This window comes from Polypterus senegalus, chromosome 1, assembly GCF_016835505.1.
Source record: "Polypterus senegalus isolate Bchr_013 chromosome 1, ASM1683550v1, whole genome shotgun sequence".
In the NCBI taxonomy this organism is placed as follows: Eukaryota; Metazoa; Chordata; class Cladistia; order Polypteriformes; family Polypteridae; genus Polypterus; species Polypterus senegalus.
In genome coordinates this window covers 280190038-280209477 of record NC_053154.1, presented here as the reverse complement: position 1 = coordinate 280209477, position 19440 = coordinate 280190038, and the positions used below count along the sequence as shown (strand labels likewise).

General features: G+C 35.5%; 1 protein-coding gene across 2 annotated transcripts in view; it reads right to left on the bottom strand.

Moving 5' to 3' along the window:
- The window catches only part of LOC120542764 (semaphorin-4G-like), a 137387-nt gene that overhangs the window by 92922 nt on the left and 25025 nt on the right, over positions 1 to 19440 (bottom strand). For both annotated transcript variants that reach the window (XR_005636230.1, XM_039775422.1), the window contains exon 2: positions 7498 to 7755. Coding sequence is in view for 1 of the 2 variants with exons in the window: in XM_039775422.1 (XP_039631356.1) it covers positions 7498 to 7615 (118 nt within the window). In the remaining variant the exon portion in view is untranslated. The remainder of the gene's footprint in view (positions 1 to 7497; positions 7756 to 19440) is intronic.

Genomic DNA, 19440 nt, shown 5'->3' with positions numbered 1-19440 from the left:
TTTGCTTTTTAATTGCTTGGCAACAAGTTACCAGACATGTAGGTGTATACATTTATCAGTGTATTCTTACAGCCTCATTAACTGAAATACAGCAGAATTACAAAGGGCTCGCAGTCAAATAATCCAGATTAAATGGCTAACTGTTCAATTTTTACATGTAAAATAGGTTTGATTTTTTTTGATGAATTTCAGTCATCGATATTCTTTCACTTTGAAAGCCTGGAGAGATGGGAAAATAAAAAAGAATAATAATATGTTAAGCATATTCTTCTAAAATTACATAAGTTTTTAAAAAATGTCCTTCAGCAAGTTGCTTAAACTATGTGTTTTACTAAAGTGAAAAAAATCCATAATTTAAAGTAAGCAGAGAGTGATTTTGTAGAATCAACATCAGCAAATGCAACGAATGTAATGAACACATAAAACTGAGTTGTGTTTTTTTTTTAATAATTTTACAAAATCATCCCAAGCCGGGTAGATATTTTAAAATGTTTTAAAAAAATGTTAATATCTGTTTAGATAACAGATATGATTAGACATAGAGCGCAGGTAAATCCTGCACCTGCCCTGTTGGGTGGTTCTGCATGGAGTTTGCACATTCTACGCACATGTTGTGCTGTAGTGTTACATGAACATCTTCAAAATAGACAGGTTATGTTAACTATCAATTTAAACTGACCCCATGTTGATGTGTACAAGTAGTTTCTGTGATGTACTCAGACCCCATTTGCCTTCTGGTTCCTGAATTATGCCCAGTGCTACCAGGAAAGACCCTGGCTCAAAATCCTAAATTGTACTAATGAGAGAATAATATTTATATATGGACTGATGAAACTTCCAAGGTTGTTTTCTGTTTTGTCTACAATGGTGCCATGATAGGTTTTGGCCCAAAATTGCATTAAGTACGCAGGATACTAGAAAGATGGACGTTTTAATTATTACATGCAGCAATAAATAATTAGAAACTTGTTTCTAATATACAATAAATTAAGCAGTTCAATTATAATAAAAATATAGGAGCAGCATTATAAATATTAATGGTGTAATTATTGACTGTATTTTCACCTCAACATATAATAGCAATCCTACTTTTCCTTGCTGCGGAGGTCTAAGTCACTAAATAATTGCTCCAGTACAGCTACTATCTGCATGGCTAAGAAAATTACACTTTTTCCTTCTGCCTTAATCAATAAACAAGATTCAAATGTAACTTGCTTATTGAAGTCAAGAACAAATGCAGTATTACCTATATAAATATTGTGTTAGACACCACAGCTATAAAAATGCAGACTTTTAATAAATATTGTTCATGGGTAGGATATGTGAAATACCATGTATACTGCATAAATCTGTCTTCAGTATTTAAAACAGGTGTGTTTGACTTTGCTTTCAATGCTACCTTTGCTGCAGAAAAAGTAGAAACAAAGCCAGGCAGACACACAATGTTAACGTGATTACATCCATTCTACAAGTTTTTGATTATGCTCTATTTCATATGATAGTACTGTCTTATTTATAACTATCCCAAGATGGAAAATGTTTTGTAACTGTTTACATTTTTCATACATTTCATTTATTACATTCATTTTTCATACATTTTACCACATCAGTTAATCTGCATTTTTTTGAAAAAAAAAATTCACCTAAGGATAACAATGAAGGTGGTTTACAAAAAAGGTACGGTTGAGGGCAACATCAAGGAAGACATGACAAAGAAGCAAAATACAAAGGGAAAGGCCTGAATGAATGAAGAAAGTATAGCATAAAGAAAGGGCCTTGGGGTTCTCTTAGTCAGGAGGGATGTCAGTAAGAACATCCCAGAAGATAACTGTATATTGCAGGTGCTAGGGGAACTCCTCTACACAGGAAGGGACATATCTGTTAAAAAAACACACACACACACTTTTATTCACCATCATGAAGACCTAATTAAAATAGGCTCTCATTTAAGTTGTTTTTCTTAGCCTGAAGGAAAAGCTATTTTCATACTATGTCAGATGCACTCAATTCTTGCGGAGTCAAAGCACACCAGAAGTAGTCTGATGCAAAAGAAATATGACCAGACCTGATAAAAAATAAACACTGATATTTCTTGTCGGTTTCATATTGAAATAGGAAACTGGATCAATGAACTGTTTGTAGAAGAACAAATGTGATCTGATTTAAATAAAGTTTACTTTTGTTTTACGTGATCTGTTATACCTGACAAATACAGCACAGAGAGATGATTTATATCTGGTAAACATTCATCCATCCAGTCCATGATCATACTGGATTAAACCAGTTGAGTTTTGCAGGAGTTGTTATCACTTCAAGTGGCATTGGGCAAACATACTTAATGTGTTCCCTTCATCACTGGTGCCACATAATAAAAAAGAAAAATTACTTAATGAAAATCTGCTAAAAAAAGGTCAAACTCTGCAAAAGGCTGAACAACATTAAAGTGGTTTGTGCTGCTGTCTCACAATTCCAGGCAATTCAGAATGTGATGGACTGAGTCCCAAGATGGACTGACAAACTGTCTAGATTTGTTTCTTGCCGGACAACCAAGGCTGCAAGGATGATCTGGGCTTTCTGCAACCTTGTAATGAAACAAGCAGCTTTAGAGAGTAGGTAGATGAAAACCTGACACCAAAACAACTATGACGTGATGGTACTTTTGCCATATAGATTCAGGTACTTAGGTCGAATTCCTTGTAAATCTAGTATCTGTAGAGTTCTATGTTCATCATGTATGGGTTTTCTCCCAGTGCAACATTTTCCTCCAAAACGTGAGAAACATTCACATTACATTAATCAGCCAAACATGAGTGAAGGTGAATGGGCGCATGAGCGTACAATGTAACAGACTACCACATAATTCAGTATGGCACTAATTGTAAGTGCTATGGAATATTTGATATACACTATATTATATACAATATTTATTTATTTCTTAAAAACTATGCAAAATGGTGTAGTTTACTTAAATATAATTAACTACATACTACTGTTAGCATTCCACCTTGTGAATGAATAAGCAGTTTTAAACATTTTTTTATTAATCGTCCCCTTACCATAGGGTGCCTTTAAACTTCATATTTCAATTCCAGGATTAGGGGCTAGAGTAACATCAGATTAGAACTTTCCTAGTGTCCTTACACCCTTAAACTCTTGTATAATGTACCTCACTGTATCTTTCATAAAAGGTGTGCTCAGAATCACTTTCTAACCACACAATGTCCAATGACAAGTGATGCTCCAATTGATTGTCTCTGATTGTTGATTGAAATCGGCCCATTTTTCACTTCAAGTAACTTAAAATTTACTGCTCAAGTACATTGGTCGACCTCAAAAAATAATTTTTTCAGTATCTGCTTTTCTAATCTGATTATTTAAATGTGCTGTTCCTTTATGCAGAGTATTATGGTACCTAAGGAAGTGTGCATGTCTTTCACCCAGAATTACATCCTGTAAACAGAGAGCCAACAGTCAGACTTTAGAAAAGAAAGTGCATTAAAAGATGTGGAGTAATAGACTTACGTGTATGGAGAGGAATGGCTGACATACATGTTGTTCAGCTTAACTTGGACAGAAAGAAAACAGAGTTGTGTCTTTGTCAGAAACGTATCACGATTGCATTCATAAGTTTTTTATAATTGGTATTTGCTTATTCTCTTTATATACAGTTTTAATAATTGGCTGAAATGAGAAATGGGGTCCAATGCATAGTAAAACAGTGATCTGTAGAATACACAATAAGTTCAGTTTCACAAAGACAGTTAACACCCATGCTCATCTCTGGGGTAAAAATAGAAAGTACTTGTCCCAGCACAGAACATCCACCTTAATAAAAAGGATAAGTGTTTGTGTGTCTGTGTATCTGTATGTTCGTCCAGTTGCCATGTCTCTGTCATTTCAACAGATTCCAGTAGTGCTCCTCATATACTCAGTAGTGCTTCTTGGCTGCAGTCTTAAATGCAGTTGCTCTTAATTTTCACTTGTTTTTTTAGGTATATGATTCACTATGTAAAAGAAATAATAATACTGTACTACTGGATGAAATGGCTTTCAGAGTTTTTGAGGATTTGACTTGGGTCTCCACCTAGCCTTCTCTGTTCAAGATAATGTGATTTAATTTAACTTGTCAAACTAGAACATGTACTTTAGGCCTAGAATACAATTAATTGCTGTATTCTGCACAAGAGTTGCTGTGTTTCCTATGCAGAGTGGTGACCAGAACTAGTCAAAGAACTTCAGTTGTGGTCTCACTTGCACATCATACAGTGTGAGTATTAAATTTATTAATTTATATTGAACAATTTTTTTACGCTATAACCTAACCTAACATTTATTTGCTTTAGCATATTTCCTAGATTAGAAGAATTCTACACCAACATAAACCCCTACATTATGTATAGAGTTACTTGGTATATGTCAGCCTTGACCATCCTGTATTTATAAATAATGTTCCTTTTGCTTGTATGTAGCACTTTCATTTACCTTGTAGGTGCACCAGGCTGTTACACCCACAGAAGCACAGGCTGTGGAAGGGCAGGTCCATGGCTTAAAGAATCAGGAGCCAATTTTTAAATAAATAAGCGTGCCCAATTGAAGTAGTAGTATATTAGGAGCCTGCACAGGACAGAGACGGGAGGGAAAAACAGAAATGAACAGAGTTTAAAAGAAGAGAGAGAAGAAGGCAGAAGGCGGAAGGATCCGGTGCACGTGAGCAAGCGAGAGCGCAAGAGGGCAAGCGAGCAAGCTCAATAGCAGGAGAATGCAGGCAGCTGGGACGGAGAGCCCCTTGAAATGAGAGAGCAGCTAACACCCAGGGAATGAAGAAGAGATTACTTGGGCTGAACGGTTTAGGGAGCAAGAGTGATGCAGTGCAGAAAGGGGCGACTCACCGTGTAAGTCTGGGATGGCAGTGGGGGTCAGCGAGGCTCGGACTGGGAGCCCCTTTGTGAGCATCATGGCCTTTGGGAGCCATGTTGTAACCATGTAACAGCAGGGACCTGCAGAAGAGTATCAGCTGTACCTGTCAGCCTGTCAGTAGGACATCTCCTCTGCTGCGAGGCCCTGTGCGGGATAAGCAGAGGAGTCGTCAGTCTTAAAGGACACACTAGGTACTGTACTTTTATAGAGAGGACTTCTGCCTGTGTTTTTCAACCTCGTTTTTAATGGCTTTTCTATTTTTTTGGATTTTAACCTCCACAGAACACTTTATTTTATGGATTATTTCTTGAATTAACATTTTGCACTGCACTATTTGAACATTGTTTCCTTTATGGGTTGTAATAAAAGCACTAGAGCATTTATGCACCTACCCCTTGCACTGTGTGTTATGTCCTCACCTGCTGGCTTATCCCTCAGAAAACGTTATTGGCATTGGCAGGTTCAAAAGGCTCCCGGTGGGAACTGAAAGCATGGAGCTGACCCACACCATCACAGCAGTATGTGTAGGACACACAATGCCTTAATGCCACTTTGCTTCAGGAAAAGTAAAACTGCTGGACAAACTATATTACTTCTCTCCTTAAAGCAGATCTCCAGAGAAAAATTTACTTAAAAGAAAACAATTAGAAGCTAATAGTTTTACTCTAGGTGCCAAATAATAAAATGTGTAAAATATATTAATCTTTCAATCTCTGACCTTTTCAACCTCCATGTATGTATGCCAAATTCTTTTCCTTCTGTGCAGTACATCCTTCCTTCATGCTTTTGTGTCTGTCTTGATGATTTGGGAAAGATGAATGTCATTATAACTTTCAAATTTATGAATTAAGAACCTTGCATTTTACTCTGGCTCTGAGTCTGTGAGTCTGTGACAATGAGTGTCAGTGTCAGAGGGCCATCCAGTGTAATTTGGTCTTATTTAACTCAGGTTTTAAATGAGTCAGTATTTGACACAGGGCTCAGGATCAAACTGCTCGCGTGATGAGCCTTCTGTGCTGATCCTAACTAAATCCTCCAAGGTTGTGATTTTAAGTGATTTAGCATTTTTGATGTTATTCTGCTCTCTGCTGAAAAGCCATGTTCACACTGAGCTGCTGAAATAGGCATTACAAGCATGATCTCAACAAGATTTAGAATATTGTGGAAAACTTTTCACTGTGCATGAGGAAACAGTGGGCAAGTGTCTACATTTGCATGTTTACTGATAGACAGGCATTTTAAACTGAGCATGTGCTAAATTAAAAAAAAATGGTGTGCAAAGATGCATGAAACGTGACAACCATATTTTAATGTACTTGCACGAAATCAGAAGGGGCACTGAATTCCATGGGACACAGATATCTTTATAACAGACCACCTACATGATGGAAAAATGCATTTCTAATGTCTTCCTTACATTTTGATGACCTGTTGCATATTCAGCACTTCTTTCATCATTTTGGCTTTAACATAACCAGCACCTCCTTGAAATTAAACATTTTGGACAGACAGCCAGTGTGTTAGCCATGCCAAACAGTTAGGAAAATGTATGTCTCCTTTTGGCCTTCATACCCAGCACAAACACATCAAGCATAAACTAGCCTTTAGTAGAATGCTGTTCACGAATCTCCAAGGGGGAATCTCCCCCCATACCGACACTTATGTCAATAGCACAATTGCTCAACAATAAAAAATGGCATTTTGCGTCTGTTACAATATAATTAGTGAAGAAGTTTCAATGATTTAATTTGCCCCTGGTGAACTAAGCAGTAATAATAATCGCCAAAGACTATTTTTGGCCACATTCACGACCATTTTAGCCACATTCTATTTCCCATTGAGACTCACAGGTGGTAAATAAAGTCATTTTAATGACATATCCACTAATTTAGAAGAATGGTAAATGGAATTAAGCAGATGGCCATAAACAACACATAAGTAACATAAGTCAGAGTAAAAATTTTCAAAGGGCAATTGAAAAGACAGTCTCAAAAAACAAGGAAATTTTCAAAACTATGAACAGCAGAAACACATAAGAAAACTGCCCAAATTCAAAAAAAATAACCAAAATCAAAACACCCTATTATAAAGCTGCAATAAAATGAAAGAAGGGGAAAAATTCTGTAAATATAAGAAGCAAACTCATTTAAAAAAAGGATGGACAGATGTTTGAAAGAAAGATTTTTGAGGTAACGTTTTTTTCATCAGGCTGTGTTTCCATGGAAAACTGTCTTTGATCTTTTAATTAGTACTTAGTTACTGTTTTCTTTATGATTAATTTCCAGAGTACTAAACTATACTGTACATATGTGAAATACAATACAGGGTGGCCCAGATCTAATTATGCAATTTTCATTACGCTATAACTTATTAAGTTTATTACTTCGAGCCTGTATCCAACTGAATGGAGGACAAGTGGGACATTACATGGAAAATCAGTGATTTAATTCAATGTAAGTCCATTTTCGTTTATTACAAGATATGTCGAACAATTCTTTTGTCTTGGTTTGTTTTCCTGCATTGCATTAAAAGTCACATAATTAGATCTGGACCACCTCATACAATGAAAGGTGGCCTTACCACTATACAGCACTGTAGTCCTGGGTGTGACATCCAACTCTAATGCAGGTTTTAAGGCATAACTCATTGTTTCAAAAACAAAGATAAAGATGATCATGAGTAGTGCATATTGGTCCATCTTCCAGAGAATTTTTCAAGAAGGCTTGAGTTCTTTCTGTTTAACAATGAATTCAGCTGATGAAAGATTCCAAAGACGCTACTTATCAAGGCACTGCCATTCCCAGATCCATTTTCTTGAGGGACAAAATTAAGGGATATCTAAACACATAGAAAGATGGATAAATAAATTATTTTTGGAAAATTCAAACTTTGAGCATCACTAAATATGAATTCAGATCAAGAAGGTAAAAACTTTATCAAAATGAAACTGAATAAAAAGGACAAATGTCTTCATGAAACCATTTTGATATACACAATTTTAATAGAAACACTCTTAAGAAAGTTACTGTATTAAGTTGGGGCACAAAATGATTCAAAAAAGGTAGACATCCAGTCTCATATTAACATAATCATAACTGCAATGAGAATATTTTCCATTTACACATGTGCAATATCTGTCAGATAACTTCTTGATTTTTACGACTTTGGAGCATCTGTTAGGCCACAATGTTTTATAATCATATTAACACCTGATATAGGTGTAAAAGAAAAATGCATTTTCTAAAGTCAAAATTTCATTTTCCTCTCCAGAGAACAGAATAAATAGTGTAACAAGCATTATGAGTCTTTCATGGTACCTGCCAGTATCAAATCTCATGAGAACACTGCTTAATACACAAAAGGATATTACAGACTGTTCGCTTTACCACCGCTTTATCAACATGCATGATCTTATCCTGTTACTCTTTCAATATGATATTTATTTTAAGGTCTTTAACCAATCTGGTTTACTTGAATTTTTATTCTTGAATTCATCAACACTCAAATTTAACCATTGTTATGGAGATCTGCTGTTCTCATTGTGCACTGTTTTAACCATAATACAATAATACATACTGTAACTGTGCACCTCAGAAAAAAATTATTAAACTGAGACATCTGTTGGATCAATGGCTTTAAAAGAAACATAGGCAGTTCAGCACTGAGCAAATGAAAAAAAGAATCAATATAATCAAACCCTCATAAATGCATTGATGTCAAATGCATATATACTGTACTAGTCGAGCCCTTCACAAGCATAAAGCCTGCTGATTCTAGAGTCATATATTGCAGGAACATTAGATAATTCCAAAGAATTTTCCAGGGCAGGGGACATAGACATGTAATAGTAAAGGTGTTGTTTTCAAAAAACTACTATTTCTTCCAGAAGTGTGTGTGATTACTGACTACTGATTGTTGTGAGCTGTGCTCCTTGCCGGCCGCCAGGTTGATCTAATGAAAATCAATTTTACCATACTGACATTAACTTCAATGCATGCTCATGTAAAATGCATTTACTTATGTATAGCTTGATCTACATAAAAACATACTGTATGTTAAGGAGTGATGCAAGATGCAACATGAAGAATGCATACTAAGCAGCAGTAAGCTAGCATGTAGAAAATATGCAGTATCCGATTGATACAAAGGTTTTGATTTTTAAAGTTGCTTCATATCTATTTTGCCACTTACAATTATCATGATGCATCCTTTTCTTTTTGCATTATTCTCTGCTCAAAAAAATGAATCAACTAATGTTCTACAATGTATCTTTCAAGGGCAAATATAATCTAACAGTATGTTGCCTTCTGAAATTTAATTAAGTTTTAATAATAAAGAAGTAAAACAGTTGTAGCTTGTAATTACATCATGTAGGTTCACACTAAGCATATTTCTGTTTTATTTTCTTATATGAATATACTCCATTTGCAACACTGAAGACTTCTGCACATTTTTTAAACTATAACTTCTTTCATGAAATGCAAAAAATAGTTAAAGTGCAAGTACAAAACTGCAACTACTGTAAAATCTCTAAACAGTGTGCCTAAAAATATGATGTCTTATTAACAAAAACATAAAATAGATACATAAAAATAGTACAATGAGTCAAAAAACACAATTCCCAAATATTACCATATACATTACATTATGCTCCATATATACAGGTCTCCATAAATATAGGTCTGCACCTACATATGGGGAGACTTGTGAGGTCCTATGCTCCTTCTCAACCACTCATATCTGCTGATGCATAGCTTCTGGTGATGCCATCTCTGTGTGGCATCAAATCTCAGTCCAGACTCATATGATATGTGTAGCTCCTGGCTAGCAGAATGAGCTGCCCACCTCCATTTGACCCCTTAATGTGTTCAAGAAGTGTTTTAAGAGTCTTGTTTGATGATTTTCTAAGTGACCGCTGTTTGGTTTTGTAAATCTGGGAAGTGTTATGCAGTGGTTAAGGTCTTGGAATTCAAACTCTGAAGCTGTAGGTTCAAACCATGCTGACACTATGTGGCTATCAACAAGTCACTTGACAAGCATGTGCTCCAAGTGGAAAACCAAAAAGAAATGTAACCAACTGTATTATAAATGTTGTAAGCCACCTTGGATAAAGGTATCAGCCAAATAATTAAATGTAAATCTGGGAATTGTAACTAGCTTTTCTTGTGGAAATCAATTTTTAGCTGTTTCCTGTAACACTTCTTCCCAAATAGTCACCAAACTGATATTATTTGATTATGCTGACCTCTTTTGTAAGTCACTTTGGATAAAAGGGCTAAGCAAATATATGTAACTGCTAAACATAAATATGGTGCTAATTAGGTTAAACAATTGTTGTGTTTTGAAGTTATTAATTGAATCAGATAGCCAAGGAAAGTAACCAATTACCATGTGTAAATATTTACACTATGTGCATCATCAATTTACATCACATAGTTTGCTCCCTTACTATACATTACATGTGTATAGTTAAACAAATGAAAAAAATACTATAATCCCTTACTTTACACTTTTAAAGGAGTAATTGTATATTTTATGCAGCACAGGCACTAATCTTAAAAGGATCTCTAAAGGATTTATAACCCTAACATGTTTTGAGCATTTTGGAAAGATGTATGATCAATATATTTGTGTATCTGTGGTCAAAAGATTACGGACATAGCAACTTTAGAACAAATGGACTGATTCTTATAAAAAAATTTTTTTTAATCTTTCACTTGTTATTCTTAAGATTCTTTGTAGTTTTGGACGATTTTGAGTACACTGCTTTGAGTTTTTAAAGTACAACATTTTTCAAGCCAATACCAGCACCAGTCAAATCACTACTCGAGTATACTTTTTGAGTTCAATCAGTTCACAATTTTCAAATGTGATAGTCACAGCAGCTAAAGTCTAATTACAAAGAAGCATTGTTAATACATAAATAAGTTTTTCTATTTTGAGTTTTTAACTCCGCACCTTCATTTTATAAGGGTGTGCCATCCTGAAAACTATCCCAGTTATAGTGACAGAAGCTACAGATTTTTGCTTCTTTTCTCTAATTGTTAACATCTTAAATTAAACACAACATAAGGAATTAATACAAAATTCACATAACCACAGGTAAACTAATTAATGAGTTATTTGGTCAAATTTAGGCCAAAAGCATTTCACATTCTGTTTATTAAAAATATATATATATTTTTATTTTTTAAATAGATGTTCCTTTAAAGAGTTAAATTTGCAAAATGAACTTTATTGGTATTGCGTCTTACATATATTTTGGCAAATTCACATCATATACTGTCCATATACTGTAAATGTGAAGAAAGTCATATGCAGGCCACTTCAAAGACTGTTTTGTTGTTTGCTTTCCTTGCAAGTGTATCATTTATTTTTCAGTAAAAATTTCTAAAAGCATAGCAGCATTGTAACAGAAAAATGAAAAAATGCAGGCGTCTGCATATTCCTCTCATGTTGGCACAGGTTTTCCCCAAGTTTTGTGGTTTTTCTCCCATATTCCCCAAGATGTGTTTCATTGGTTATTCTAAATTGGACTTGTTTGAGTGTAAGTAAGGATGTGTCCTTGAGTGCTTATTATGCTGGATTTAATCCTGCCCAGCACTGGTTCCCTATTTGGCCCTGATTCTGCTAGGATAAACTCCAGCTCCCAGAGATCCTGATTTAGATTAGCATATTTGAGAATGTTATTCAAAAATGAGAACTGTAGGTAAAGTAAGATCTTCCTATCAATATCATGTATCTACATCAAGTACATAAATAATGTATTGTTTCTAAAGATCATTTTTCTACTTGCACGTACACATCCACATTGCTTCTATTTTAAGGAACACGGCTCATTATAAAAAATGATAAACTGTATGTATTAAGCTCATTACCATAAACTATCATTGCAATTGTGATTACTACTCATGGATTTTTTTTGTTCCTTGCTATTTTCATTCCCTCTTGCTTTATACCCTTCTAGATACAATTTAGTTAATAAGGATTTGGACTATATTACCTTCAGGCCTTAATGGAAAAATAAATTCTTAACATAAAGAGATAAGTTGTTTAGTTATTAAATAATTTACAATCACCTATCTCCAGGCTCTTTTGTACATAAAAATATATTCTCACTGGTTCATCAAAAGGCACCCATGTCCATGTATTATTTTTTTTATCCTTCAGCAGTCTTCTTCCTTATTTATTATAATCAATTAAATATACAGTATAACCTAAATATTATTCATTTCTATAAATAGTTATAATCTATTTTTGCTTATGCACAGCAGTATTAAATTCAAACATAAAAAAATCCTTAAGATCTACTATGTTGATTAATTTCTGATTAAAGTGTGGATACTGAGCTCAAAAGAAGCATAATACCTGAACAAACTTATCAGGAAAGCCTGTTCCATCACAGAGCGAACTACAGACACAATGGAAAATGATTAATTAAAAAAGTATTTGATGCGGATAAGAAAAATTAAAAGACATACTCAACCATACATAAAAACTCCCTGTAATCCCTTGTTAAAACCCCTAAATGCAATGTCAAGCATAGGGTGGGAATTAAGAAATACCACTTTTAGTTTAGCTCAGTACTTAACAGTTTAAGACTGTATGAAAATAGTAGTACTTCAAACTATTTCAGTTCCTGGAAGTACTATGCCAAGAAAAAAGTTGAAAACCCCTGGCCTAGATATATTGTGTGATATTTAATCATATACTGTACTGTATGTGTCAGCATATTGACAAATGAAACAAAAAACATACGAACTGGTGGACCAAAAGACTGCTTAACTTCCACAGTATTATCATGACCCATATTCACCTTATGTATGGCTGCTGACCTATTTCAGAATCTCCTTTATGATAATGTGTTAGAATTTCCTGCTTGAGACAACTTAAAAGTTGAACATGCAGCTAGTATGGGAGCACAAACCCATTTACTTATTAAGATCAGATATAGCAATGGTCCTAAATAAACACCAGTTGATAAATTAGGGTGACAACTTTTGCAAGTGACCACCTCTGATGCATGTGATGATGATATATAGCAGGGGTCCTCAATCACAGTCCTGGAGGACCACAGTGACTGCAGGCTTTCGTTCTAACCCAGTTGCTTAATTAGAAAGCAATTGCCAATAATTTAATTTCATGGCTTGTTAGTGCTTTAACTCTGCTACGTCAGGTAATTCTCATAGATCAGGGGTCTCCCAACACGTCGCTTGCGACCCGTTTCCAAGTAGCTTGTAGGGTTCATGAATCCTACATAAATTTGAAAGCTTGATTAGTCAAATTATGGGTGGACGATCTTTCCAAAAAATCATATCACAATCCACAATCTGAATTGCAATCTATCTTTTCAATGTGGCATACACTGAAGAGAATATCCGGACTCATCAAGACCTAAGTAACACTTTAAGTATCAAACAAAGTTGAATTCAATTGTTCTCTTGTTCGCTAGCTAAACGGAGTTAAGGAACATGCCCCGAAACTGGCGAGTGAGTGAGAAAGGCCCCTCCCCTCAGTTCGCTGCATGTTTCTCGGATTCACGCAAATAAATCGGTACCGCAATCGAACTATGATACATAGCGAAATGAGAGAAGTCGCAAAATCAACCGTAATGTTCAAGCAAAACATAGAAAAAAACCAGATCTAAATCTGTTAAGTAGTTCTCTCATGAAAAGCGGACAGACATACAGGCAGACAGACATTGGATTTTATATATTATACATTCTTATCTTACAGACAGACCTCAGTATGTGCGTCTCGGGAACTGCAGGTCTGACATTGTGGTCAGCAACACAGGAGCGCCGTAGCGGACTGTACTTTCTTAGGTCCTGTTCAGCCCATATATATATCGGACTTCAAATACAACTCGGAGTCCTGCCACGTGCAAAAGTTCGCTGACGACACTGCTATCGTAGGCTGCATCAGGAGTGGGCAGGAGGAGAAGTATAGGAACCTAATCAAGGACTTTGTTAAATGGTGGGACTCAAACCACCTACAACTGAACACCAACAAAACCGAGGAGCTGGTGGTGGATTTTAGGAGGCCCAGGCCCCTCATGGAGCCCATGATCATCGAAGGTGTGCAGACATATAAATATCCGGGAGTGCAGCTGGATGATAAATTGGACTGGACTGCCAATATTGATGCTCTATGCAAGAGAGGACAGATTCGACTATACTTCCTTAGAAGGCTGGCGTCTTTCAACATCTGCAATAAGATGCTGCAGATGTTTTATCAGACGGTTGTGGTGGGCGCCCTCTTCTACGCGGTGGTGTGCTGGAGAGGCAGCATAAAGAAGAGGGACGCCTCACGCCTGGACAAACTGGTGAGGAAGGCAGGCTCTATTGCAGGCACGGACCTGGATAGTTTGACATCTGTGGCAGAGCAACGGGCGCTGAGCAGGCTCCTGTCAATCATGGAGAATCCACTGCATCCACTGAACAGTATCATCTCCAGACAGAGGAGCAGCTTCAGCAACAGACTGCTGTCACTATCCTGCTCCACGGACAGACTGAGGAGATCTTTCCTCCCCCACACTATGCGACTCTTCAATTCCACCCGTAGGGGTAAACGTTAACATTATACAAAGTTACTGTCTGATATACCTGCATTTTTATCACTCTTTTAATTTAATATTGTTTTTAACAGTATGCTGCTGCTGGAGTATGTGAATTTTCCCTTGGGATTAATAAAGTATCTATCTAGTAAACCTTCAAAATAATGTGTAGTTAAAAGTCTCAACAGCATTCTCAGCATTTCTGGAGCTTAGTAGAGCCACATAACTATAAGAATCTTCGCCAAGCAGCTCTGAAAATGTCTGCTTTGTTAGGGTCTACATACCTCTGTGAGTCTGCCTTTTTTGAAATGAATGTCATAAAATCAAAGTTCAGAACAAGTCTGACAGATGAACATTTAAATAACTCCATAAGAGTGAACCTAAGTGGCTACACTCCACTATACACCTCTCTTGTTGACTCCATGCAGTGCCAGTAATCTGACTAACTGAAAAACACATCACACATGCAACTGGACATGTGAATACTCTTGTGAAATGAAACAGTGACATGTAACAAAATGACAAATAAATAAGTAATATCTGTGTATTTGTAATTGCATTGTTTTGTTTTGACAACATTCATGCTTTAATTCAATAGTGTGGACTAGAAAATGCATATAGACATACAAAATGCACTTGCAGGTAAACAAAATATTTTTTGTGATGTTTTAATGCAAAATGTGAGTTGTGGACACCAACATTTTGTAAATGTTCAGGCAAAACAAGCTTATTCAGTTTGTTTCGGTTGAAATAAGCTATGAGAATAAATGTTAGAAAACATGAGTAGCTCTAATTTTCATTTTGTAAAAGTAGCTCTCAGGGGAAAAAAGGTTGGAGATCCCTGTCCTAGATTTTCTTCCCCTTTCTAAGCATATCATCCAAATGTTTTGAAGGCTAAAATGAATGAGTAATTCTCAGTCCTTCACTTTTTTCTCTTCACTTTCCTTCCAAGTATTTAAAAAACCCAATAGTGCATGATAAATACACACACTTGTAAATGGTAACAAGCTAAATGGAGAACTGCTGGTTTCTTTTGTCATTTGCATGTTACTGCTAATTAGGAGCAATTAAAAACCAAGAATAGAGATATTCAAGACTAAAATAAACAATAAGGGTTTAAAATCTTAACAAGCAAGACAAGTAAAGTGAAGCAGAAGTGTTACTTGAGCAGTAAGTGCTTTTTATTAAGCAATTGGGTTGAAGCAAAAACCTGCTGCCACTGCAGCCCTCCAGGACTGTGATTGAGGACCCCGATATAGAGGAATATTTTAAATTACTTTGTGTTATCCCATCAAGCAAACAGTGAGAAGATGAAAATATCAAAAGCATCAAAGTATACCAGTACCACCACAGTGGTAATGTAGGCTGCATACATCTAAACCCAGGTAATAATATCAATATATTGTTTTTGAAAGTGGAGGTAGAAATAATTGTGAGAACCATGTCTTGTGACTGTTCATCATTCATCCGGCACTGTGGAAATAGCAAGGTGGTCTTAGACTACTGGACAGGAAAAGTCATTCATTAGCACCACCACATTTTGTTAAAGGTAAAAGTATTTTCTTAGTAACTACAATTTTACATCACATCTAAGCAGGTGTGGACATTTACTGGCATACTGACTACAGTCTCAAGCAAGCATTGCTCCTCAAAATTTATCTGGCAAGACACACTTGCCATCACACTTAACTGCTCTATGACAGGTGAGTCTGCTAGCAGGCAATGCACCAAAGTAGGTGTGCTATGGAAAACTGAATAATTCACACTGAGTCCCTACATCAATGTTTGTTGGTGCCAGGTCTGTCTCATTTCCCATGTGATCATTGAAATCCCATCCAAGACTGTCATCTTTCAAAATACAGCAATACAGACTTAAATACTGCATAAATTGTAAGCCTCACAGCTATCTGTGAACACAAGAGAACAAACTGACTATGAACTGCCTAAGCTGATATAACAAAACTTTCCAAATAGAATCACAGATCTCCGTTGTGAAAGGATACCCCGTGATAAAAGGAAATGAAGATTCAAACAACACATGCTTCATGATTCAAAGACAACACTCTAAGGCAATGCAGGAGCAATGCAAAGTGTTGCTCAGCCACACTTGTGCTAGACAGCATGAGGCTGGCAAACAATTAAACCAACGCTTCTCAGACATACCTTTTCTTTTTTACATCAGGGTTATCATACAAAGTCACTTGTCAGAATAGAGCTACCTGTCTGTTGAGTTATTTTTACTAAGTCTAAGGAGTACACTTACGGTTTCTTAAGCTGCTTTTTCAAATTAAGACGGATCAGAGGGAGACCACAACTCTCCTCATGCTTCAGTGGCAGGTAACAGCAAAAGGAGATCCACATACACATTCTGAAAAGCATTACACCTTGTACTCAAATCACTCATGGATGAAGATTTCTTTTCATTAAACAAAAAAAAATTGGGGTAAATATTGCTGGATTTTACATATCTAGTTTTACATATCTAGTTGCACGGTTTTCTCTTAAATGGCAAAGTTCAAACCAGAGCTATATATATGTTTTCCAAAAGAAAAATATGTCTGCCCCCAATCTGCTGCCAAGGTAAGGTAGATAAACCAATTTTACATTGAAAAAGAACATTTTTAAATTTGCTTATGCCTGTCTTGATCATGTTTACTAGTATGACATACTGTATTTGCCTCTGAATCAGGCAGAGAATTGGTAAACAATTTGCATTACATTGTCACAATTTCAGCAATATGATTAATACAATGTAAACTTTAACATATTGGTAGTGTAATGGTTAGCAATACCTGACCTACAGCAGCAGTAGAGTAACTTAAAACCCAAGGAACGATATTGTCTGTGTGGAATTTGCATATTTCCCTCCATTTCTGTTATTTTAATTTTTTTTAATCCTGGAATTCTGATTTCCCTGTCTTACAATAAAGATCTAAAGGTTTTGGGCCAAATATGCAGTAGAAAATAGCAAATATGACTGAGTGAATGAGTGTGATTTGTGATAAAGTGATGTTCCATCCGAGGCTTGTTTCTTGTACCAAATGCTGCTAATATAGCCTTTGTCTCTGCACCACCTCAAGAAGTTGTTTAAATCAGTCTAAGAAAATAGGCAAATAAAGGGTTAAAGATGGTCTGCTGCTTGAGAAGAAAAAACAGTAACAAGTCACATGTCTGCAAATCATAACGCTGGGCTAGCAGTCAACCCAACACTGCTAAAGAGTTGTTCAATAAGGGGAAAAGGACTTGAGTCTTAGGATGTTCTTATTCTTCAGTCCTGAACTGCTTTAAAGACCACGGCAATAGTCTTCTTCAAAAATAAAAAGTCACATACAAAACAAAACTGTATCCAGTAAAGAAATAATAAATAACTATCAAGTGGGCACAAAGCCATAATGTTCAATATAGTATAAATGGCATGACTAATAAGTAAGGCAAAAGCAGCATGTTTTCCAAGGAAATAGGTTTAAAAAAAGAATGTCAGAATTATTGGATAAAAATGAAAGCAAATTAGTAATTGGATTAGTAAACAAGAAAAAATTTCTTTAATATTTAATGGAAGGCAAAGCAAAATGCATTCAAGACACCACCTACAGATCACAAGGCTTACAACCACACACTACCTGAGCATAAAGTAAATCTTTACTGTAAATCTATCCTATTCTTGACCGGCAGCAAGGTATTCATTGCAATGCACTGGTGTATATACTAATGTAATTCATTTTAAAGGGACTACTCTCTAAATGTAAATTTTTAAGTATAAAAAATGTACAGTACATTTCTCAAATGATTTTCGAAGATTTACAGACACATCAATACTGTTTTGTCCTCATTAGCAAGATACAATATGTTTCAATATTTTCATTAGGTAAGAAATGTGGATAATATTTAGAGCTTCTTTGGCATTAGCAATATTAAAGAAAGTTAAATCAATTTAATCAGCCGAATCGGACATGTTATATCATGTTTTGAGACGGAACTCTTCCACAAATGTGTAAACATAAAATGTTGATTGGCTGATTAAGTATTCTGTCAACATCAGCACCAACTAAACGTTATATACTTTTCTGAAGAACTGAAGATAAAATTAACTCTAACTGCACATTACAGTATGTTAAAAGGAAAGACACGATTGTTTAAAATCAAGAGAGTTTCTTGCAGTATATAAATTAAGTCCGGGATATTAAATTCTACCTTTATAATATATATTTAATAATGTTCTTCTTTTTCTCCATATGATTTGAGTTCTTAACATCAATTAAACACAGGCATACTTTTCTAAAAAATACGCAATACAGCAAAATACCGTGTCCAATGTGAAAAAATTTACATTCTGGTAATTAAACAAATGGCATACTCAAGAGTTAAGCTGATAATGGTGCACATACTTCATCTTTATAAACCACTTCTAATTTGGTGACACATTATTTTATAGGAAGTTCTGCATGCAAATTTAAAGCAACCCTTAACATGTTACAGAAAAGATGTGCATTTCAATAATTTTAACAGCCTCCACAAAACCATACATACTCTTCATACATTTTGATCCAGATGCAATATCATATAAGACACAGCAATAAATTAACCTTCTCCCATATACAATAATTGTTCCCAACATGATACAGGGAAATCCTAAAAAGAGGGCATTTTGTGGAAAATGTTTTAAAACCAAATTACCTTAACAAATGAGTTATCAGTCTGATAAAATTTACCTACCTGGATGTGTAAACTAGAGGTCGGAACTGCATCAAAACAAACCATTTGGTCTTGGACAAAAGAAAGACATCCTCACCTGAAACCTAAATTCAACTTCTGCTTTTACCTTTTGAGTAAAAACAATGAACTCTCCTTCCTTTAAAGCTTCTAATGCATCTTTCTTCTTATCCTTTACAGTCTCAAAACACCTCCGCTCCAGTAAAATAACAGGAGCACTAACAAACCGCACTGCTACAGTTTTTTTTTTCTCTGTC